The following is an 8,130-nucleotide window of genomic DNA, read 5'->3' on the forward strand; positions in this document are numbered from 1 at the left end:
TACATTTTCCAGATGGATAACAATATACAGATTAACTTAAAATAGATCTCTACTTATAGACCTTATAACAGCAAAAGCAAAAATAGTGTTTCTTTTCTATTATAATTAATCTTTGATCAAACATTTGTACTTGTCTTGCCCAGACTGGCATATGAAATCATACTGTTTTCCTGTTTTCCTTATTCTAAGGGGCATTTAAACTATGCAATATAGCTTCCCCTTCCTATTTATCTCAGCTTCTCTTTAAATCAATTAAATTTTGGCTTTTTCCTGCTCTCAAAGGTGCATTGAATTGGCATTTAAACCAAGAAAACTAACATTTCCCTATTACTGAGGTGTAAAAAACTGCAGCCCTTTGTTTGCAAGCACTTTCATGTCCCATTTACCCATATCCTCTCAGGAGTCTGTTGCAGCAACATTAGATATTAATTAATGGAGCTGGTTCATTGCTTACTTTGAAGAACTGGCACAAATAACTATGATTTGGCAGGAGTGCTGCTCAAATGCTGATCACAGTAAAAGAGGATGTGAATGGCACAAGGACACCACTCTAGAGCAGGGATTTCTATCACATGGATGCCATTACAAAAACAAGTTTTTCATAAGACCTAAAGAGATGAAAGCAAACAATATGCAGCCTTCCTCACCACTCCCAGAAAAATAGCTGTGTTTGGGTTTGGAGCGGGGGTTGTGGGTTTTTAGGGCTAATCTCATCTTTAAGCCTGTTCTGCACCCCAACTTCTGGCTCTATAAGGACAGAAGCAGCTTAAGCTGAATGAGTCATCTGGAAATTTGTCACTTCTTTGCCACAGTGTTTCCTGAATCTGGTGTTTCACATGTATAACAACAATAAGGCTACAGCACCTCTTTCTTCTGTGATTTCAAGCATCTTCAAAGAGAGTCACAGTCACCTTCTTGCAACTATGGCGTTGTCTGTCTCTCTTCCTTTACAACATGGTCTTATAGAAAAAGGTGTTAGGGGCTTTTTCCTAGCTTGCACTCCTTTTTTAAGTCACATCAGATCTTGAAGTGACTGAAGGAAGAATGTGATGCACGTAGAACACAGACTTCTGAGAGGGGTTTAAATTTTTCAAATACTTTGTTTTAAAAAAAGAAAAATAAATTCAAAAAAGAAAACCCAAACCTACAGCAACTCCAGGCAAAATGAACACCAGTCTGTTTCTGGAGGCCAAAAATAAGTCAGACAAAATATTGATTAAATCTTTATTAATAAAAAATTCCTAGTATAAAAAAAAGTCATTCCATACACTTATGAACAGACAAAGGTGAAACTATATAATAGGAGTAAAGTAAGGCACAAATCAATTTAAAGGCTTTTAAAATCATGTTTTCAGAATTGTGCTCTTTTTTGTTGTCATCTGCCATGCATTTATTGCCTCCAGACTGTAAACTCCCTGAAGCAGCCACTTGATACACCTTGGAGTTATGCATAACCATGACAGCCATTAACCTATAATCAAAAAATGTTGGCTACATTAATGTTTGCTGCTGTTAGTTCATCCAGTGATGGGCAAACCTCCAGCAGGTTTAATGACAGTACATCAAAAAGTTGCATAGATACTTGTCACAAATGTTATCATCCAGCCAAATACTTGTTATTTTCCATAACCCTTGATGTATCTCAGTCATGCTCAGTAGAATAAACAATTGTTACACTAATTAGCTTCATTTAGTCTTCAGCATTGCATTGTTATAGTGCCTTTCAAGAGCATTACAAAGGTCCACTTGGATAACAATAATGATGTGATTACTTTGAGTGGAATCCTTTGCCAGATCTAGCCCTCATAACTAATCTGACAGACAGCAGAATATTGATAGAATTAGTCACTTAGGAACAAGTAGATCTTTAAGCCACAACAAAGCAGGCAGAAGAAATCTAAAATGAACTAGAAGTGTCAACTGTAATTAAGGTTGCTCTCCTTGGAAAGGACAGTTTCCATGAGGATTACTGGTTTCTTGTGCATCTCCTCTATTCTGTCCTCAAATACCAGCATACACAGACAGAAATAAGTGGTACCTGGGTATTTTAAGTTGGGATCTATGCACTCTGCTTGATCAAAGACACCAAACTGATTATTGCTTGTTCATATAACTGAGCTTTCTAAAAGCAAAACTATTGACAAGCATTCTTGTAAACTCACACCCTGTGACTGGTGCACAAATACTGGATAAAAGACACGTGCCACACAGCAGTCCCACTCTGGATTATAGATCTGAATCTTGTTTACATCAGTGTGACTGCCTATAAAGCTGGCATCTCAAAGGCAACTTAACTGAATTACCTATTGCAAAGTCATTCAATACACATCTTCCTCCTAAACCTATGATGTCTTATTTTTACTGTCACTTTTCTCTAATTATTCAAGTAAGTTATCAGGATGTTTACTCCTGAAAACTTTCATTAGAGAGACATCACAAATTATGGGAAATCTGGAAAGAACATGTAGGCCATGGATATGTCCATTAAGCAATATCATTTTAGCTACTGAGAAATATTTTGAAAATACACTTTTCCACTCTCCTAAAGGTTTTGTTTTCTTCTTGCAGCTGAACCCAGACGTTAGGAAGACCCCAAGCCTCTTGGAAAAACAAGTCTGTATGTAGCATCTCAGTCAGAAAAGCCATCACATGGTCTTTTCAACTGTTGGTACTGCAGAAATAAATAAATAAATTTTAAAATAAATAAATAAATATTTAAAAATTAGAATGTTATAAATAGAATTTTCATTGTATTAATCTCAAAGATATGTATCTACCTAAGTATTTTTGAATGCATTCATATCAACTTTTTAACATAAAGTAAAATGGCCAAACTGTATAAATAGAACTTGCAGAATCTATAGGTAGATGATTAAATAAACATCACCACAAGTGTGAAGCAGTAATAGGCACTACCACCTTCATAGTGTGAAGTACCACGAGTTATTTTGTTAAAATGAAAACATGGAAAGGTTCTGTAGCCTTACACTTGATGTATATTTTACTTATATCATCAAAACAGCATTGCACCCCACCAGATGGTTTTAGCTGATTATGACTTGTTTACCAACACTTTTCCCAAAAGAAAAGCAGAGCAAGTAATCCCCACCTTTTTACAAACAGGACTCACCTGCTTGCTGAGAGTGTTTTTCTGCCAACAGTTGGTGGAGAGGGTTCACTGTGGAAGAAGCTTTTTATCCACCAATATTTATCAATTAACTCTGGTAACCCTGCCAAAGAAGAAAAGCCCACAACATTAGACACTGGATGAATAGCAGGAAAACCTGAAAAGTGTTTCAAAGAAGGAAACAATACCATGTGATGCTTTGTCCTGGTCTGTGATGTTAACAGCATCCAAACAGCTGGAGGAGCTGGAAGAAAAACTGGATTCCGAATTCAGTCTTGCTGTTTGTGGAAAACAGAGACACAGGAAATGAACAAAAGATGCTTTGAGAGAGTGCATTATTTACAGGTCAGGAGTTTTTCTGACATGCTGCTAGCTCAGAGGAAACAATTTCACTGAGCTACAGAGTGTAACTTCTATATTATACACACTGTTCTACTACAGTTGCTTTCATAAGAACTTTTATATCAGTTTCTCTCTCAGTCTATTTACACTTCCCTTAAAAGCACACTGAGATCTGCCTGCAAAACTTTCACTGAAATCACTGACAATACTTAAGAACACGGCCACATTGCTATCAAGACAAGCAAGTATATCCTTGAGTATTCAAGTCCACAACAACCAAACTGCTGTGCTTTCCTTGTGACACAACTAAATACTGCATTCACATCAGTGTCCATCCTGGACCTAGGAATCCTAATACACCACATGTACTCTCAAAGCAGTGATTATTTCACATATTTAGAAACAAAAATGTGAATTAATTTCATATTGTGTCTAAATTTGCAAAGTAAATAGGAAGTACAGGTAGAAACCATAACTTGCTAGGCTATACTTTTTCTAGGTAACGTTTTTATTAAATACATACATGTATATATATGTATATGGTAACCCTAATAAATAATCCTAAATAGAGTATTTGTCAAAAAATATAGATTAATAGCCAGAAGCAGATGGTCATTTAAACTAAAGATCTGTGATATGGAAAACACTCCAAGAAATTAAAAGCTATTAGGCAAAGACAACTCTTTGCCTCCAGCTCATCCAGACATCACCTGAAACACTTTCTGACACTTTTCCTGAGTGCCAACAACCCTGCCACTTTCCCGGGAGAGGTTCGGGGGGCTCAGCCTCCCTCCCCAGAGGCGCTCCCGAAGCAGAGAGAAAGGGAGAGGGGACAGAAGGGCAGGGGCTGTGTTTGGGGACAGCACGCAGCTCCCGGCCCCGCCGAGCACTCACCCCTGTAGTACTGGTTCTTGGCCAGGAGGCAGCCGGCCGAGGGGACCGAGGCCATGGCAGCGACTCGAGGGGAATCCGGCTTTATCCGGGAGGAGCCTGCGGGGAAAGGATGCGCTGTGCCGGGACAGAGGATGGGCTGTGCCAGGGGAAAGGATGCGCTGTGCCGGGACAGAGGATGGGCTGTGCCGGGGGAAAGGATGGGCTGTGCCGGGCAGAGGATGGGCTGTGCTGGGATAGAGGATGGGCTGTGCTGGGATAGAGGATGGGCTGTGCCAGGGGAAAGGATGGGCTGTGCCGGGACAGAAGATGGGCTGTGCCGGACAGAGGATGGGCTGTGCTGGGATAGAGGATGGGCTGTGCCGGACAGAGGATGGGCTGTGCTGGGATAGAGGATGGGCTGTGCCGGACAGAGGATGGGCTGTGCAGGGACAGAGGATGCGCTGTGCAGGGACAGAGGATGGGCTGTGCAGGGACAGAGGATGGGCTGTGCCGGGGGAAAGGATGGGCTGTGCTGGGATAGAGGATGGGCTGTGCAGGGACAGAGGATGGGCTGTGCCGGGACAGAGGATGGGCTGTGCAGGGACAGAGGATGGGCTGTGCCGGGACAGAGGATGGGCTGTGCCGGGACAGAGGATGGGCTGTGCAGGGACAGAGGATGGGCTGTGCCGGGACAGAGGATGGGCTGTGCCAGGGGAAAGGATGGGCTGTGCAGGGACAGAGGATGGGCTGTGCAGGGACAGAGGATGGGCTGTGCCAGGGGAAAGGATGGGCTGTGCCGGGCAGAGGATGGGCTGTGCCGGGACAGAGGATGGGCTGTGCAGGGACAGAGGATGGGCTGTGCCGGGCAGAGGATGGGCTGTGCTGGGGGAAAGAATGGGCTGTGCCGGGCAGAGGATGGGCTGTGCGGAACAGAGGATGGGCTGTGCTGGGATAGAGGATGGGCTGTGCCGGACAGAGGGTGGGCTGTGCGGAACAGAGGATGGGCTGTGCCGGGACAGAGGATGGGCTGTGCAGGGACAGAGGATGGGCTGTGCCAGGGGAAAGGATGGGCTGTGCAGGGACAGAGGATGGGCTGTGCCGGGACAGAGGATGGGCTGTGCTGGGACAGAGGATGGGCTGTGCCGGGCAGAGGATGGGCTGTGCAGGGACAGAGGATGGGCTGTGCCGGGACAGAGGATGGGCTGTGCCGGGACAGAGGATGGGCTGTGCTGGGACAGAGGATGGGCTGTGCCGGGACAGAGGATGGGCTGTGCCGGGCAGAGGATGGGCTGTGCCGGGACAGAGGATGGGCTGTGCCGGGGGAAAGGATGGGCTGTGCCGGGCAGAGGATGGGCTGTGCTGGGATAGAGGATGGGCTGTGCCGGGACAGAGGGTGCCCTGTGCCGGGACAGAGGATGGGCTGTGCAGGGACAGAGGATGGGCTGTGCCGGGACAGAGGATGAGCTGTGCCGGGGCAAAGGGTGCCCTGTGCCGGGACAGAGGATGGGCTGTGCCGGGGGAAAGGATGGGCTGTGCCGGGACAGAGGATGGGCTGTGCCGGGGGAAAGGATGGCCTGTGCCGGGGCAAAGTGTGCCCTGTGCCGGGGCAGAGGATGGGCTGTGCCGGGACAGAGGATGGGCTGTGCCGAGACAGAGGATGGGCTGGGGCGGGGCAGAGGGTGCCCTGTGCCGGGGCAGAGGAAGCTCCCTGCTCGGGAAAGAGGATGCTCCTGGCCCGGGGAGCAGCCCCGCTGCCCCGTCCCCCTCTCACCTGCGTGTCCCAGGGAGAGCCCGTCCCGAGGCAGGAAGGGGACCCCGCTCCGCAGCTGGCACCGCCGGCCCGGCCGCCCTTTATGGGACGCGGCAGGCGGCTCTCCCCGCCCGGGGGCGGTGGCACAGGCGGGACGGGAGCGGAATGCGGTGACGGCAGGGGAAGGAGCCCGGGTCGGCCCGGGACAGCCCGCGGACATTCGCGTCCCCTCGGTCCTCGCTCCTGCGGGTCATCCCAAGCGCATCGCTGCCGTGCCCAGGGCGGCACTAGAGCTGCTGCGTTAATTATTGTCTTCCCTGGGAAGAGCGGGGTGAAGTAGACTGGTGCTTGTTTGGGTAAAAGTTTTTGTTCAGAAACGCAAACGTGGCTACGCATATACACTGATTTCTTTAGTGAAGCCAAAGAAATGATGTCCACTCTCATGGTAATGACCAAACCTGTGATCATGTAGTCTTGGTAAAACTAAAACAAAGTCAAAGATAGATCACAAAACTACTTTTACTTTCCCAAGATAAATGCACAGATATTTTTCATAGTTGTAACCACATTGCATTGCAAATCTAGTCGAACAGGGTATGTCCTCACCTTTAGAATTGCCAACAGAAAAAGTAACAAACAGCTTTGGCTATTTGGTCTGCTCCTTCTCCACAGCAAAACTTTTTGTTCCTTTTTATTTTTTCTTCCCTAGCAGGAGCTGTGGGTAAGAACACAGAGGTGTAGTGTGTGAGATACCCAGTTACTGTCTCCTCTGCTTGCATAGTGAATTCTATCCCAAATGATAATGACATAGCTCATAATAGCTCCTAGCGTATTTATAAGGGTGTAACCACACTGCAGGGAAACCACCTCTAAAACAACACCAAACAGCAGTTGTAACAGGTAAGCCTGTTTTCATAGGGCTTTCTACTGATGTGTGTCAGAGACTTGACAATGTGATGGTCTCTCCTGAACAAAGATTGAAGGCTCATCACTGAGAGATCTGCAAGATTGACACAGGAAATACTCTGCAGATGAGTTCATACCAAGCACTGGCATCAGTTACCCCATATATTTATCCTGTTATGTGAAAAAGCACTCTAAGAGTAGTAGTACTCACTATTGCAGCTTCTGATTTATGGGTACGTACATGTATTAGCTTGTTAATACTATTAGCTACTAGTTTGCTTTATCAGTCACCTTGTTACCTGCCTTAGTAATCAATTTCTATCTTCAGTCTTGTTCTATTTAAGGGCATTAAACTTCAGCAACACCCCATTTTGTCACCATAAACACCCTCACACTGAGCAGCCTGTTGAGTTGTCAGACCTCTTCCTGAAAGAGAGGAAGCTTCTTCCCAAACAGCCATAGGGAATGGTCTTCTTGGGCTATGAGGGTGGGCATTTGTAGTGGTAGCACTGTGTCCTAGACAGAGCTAACAACACTGTTGTTTATTGTATCTGCTTTTGTCTTTCACCTTTAAAATCTCATTTTAATATACTCATTGGTTTGTCGAGGACATTATCAGAAAAGCTGTTTATGCTCTAACATGCCCAAGGAATAGGCTTTGTATTTGGCAAGGAAACAGACTTAAGTATTTCTCTTGCAAACCTCACAAACATCTATCCATTTCAGAGCCATTCCAAAATACTCAGGAGCTGGGAAACACCAGGTCTGTAAAATTTGCAGTTGCTTCACTGCTGCATGTGTATAATCTGGCTTTATCATTTAGCATACATGGTCATATACCACTTTTGTTTTGGAGCCCTGTTTAATGCACTGGACTAGAAAGGGCTTATTTAATGAGAAATCTTTCCACTATTTCTCTCACTCAATCTGTAATTATGTCATATCTATTGTATTTTCTTCTAGCAAGAATGTAGAATAGTCTGAATATGGAACTGCAGGTTTCCCCAGTGTTTTTTCTTGCATGGACATTCTGGCAGACTGTTTCTAAAATACTGGCACAATTATTTTAAAGTACTGCTACAAAACCAAGGCATGCTATTATCTTGACCTGACAAGAGGGAATTCTGAGATC

The 8,130-nt window shown here is 45.3% G+C and overlaps 1 protein-coding gene across 1 annotated transcript; it reads right to left on the reverse strand.

The window, feature by feature from the left end:
• Nucleotides 1-1,210: 1,210 nt before the first annotated feature.
• On the reverse strand, nucleotides 1,211-6,339 carry PPDPFL (pancreatic progenitor cell differentiation and proliferation factor like). The gene is made up of 5 exons (XM_056484832.1): nucleotides 6,114-6,339; nucleotides 4,364-4,459; nucleotides 3,316-3,405; nucleotides 3,131-3,230; nucleotides 1,211-2,671 (listed from the first exon to the last, which is right to left on the reverse strand). The coding sequence occupies exons 1-5, from the start codon at nucleotides 6,310-6,312 to the stop codon at nucleotides 2,659-2,661; spliced, it is 498 nt and encodes a 165-aa protein (XP_056340807.1). The 5' UTR covers nucleotides 6,313-6,339; the 3' UTR covers nucleotides 1,211-2,658.
• Between the last annotated feature and the right edge of the window lie 1,791 nt (nucleotides 6,340-8,130).

The sequence above is a fragment of the Oenanthe melanoleuca genome, chromosome 2 (assembly GCF_029582105.1).
Source record: "Oenanthe melanoleuca isolate GR-GAL-2019-014 chromosome 2, OMel1.0, whole genome shotgun sequence".
Lineage (NCBI taxonomy): Eukaryota > Metazoa > Chordata > Aves > Passeriformes > Muscicapidae > Oenanthe > Oenanthe melanoleuca.

Coding starts and splice junctions, on each gene's coding strand:
- PPDPFL (XM_056484832.1), bottom strand. CDS start 6,312: ATGTCCGCGGGCTGTCCCGGGCCGACCCGGGCTCCTTCCCCTGCCGTC. Junction 4,460..6,113: donor GCTCTCCCTGGGACACGCAG/GTGAGAGGGGGA, acceptor CTTTCCCCGCAG/GCTCCTCCCGGATAAAGCCG. Junction 3,231..3,315: donor CCAGGACAAAGCATCACATG/GTATTGTTTCCT, acceptor CTTCTTTGGCAG/GGTTACCAGAGTTAATTGAT.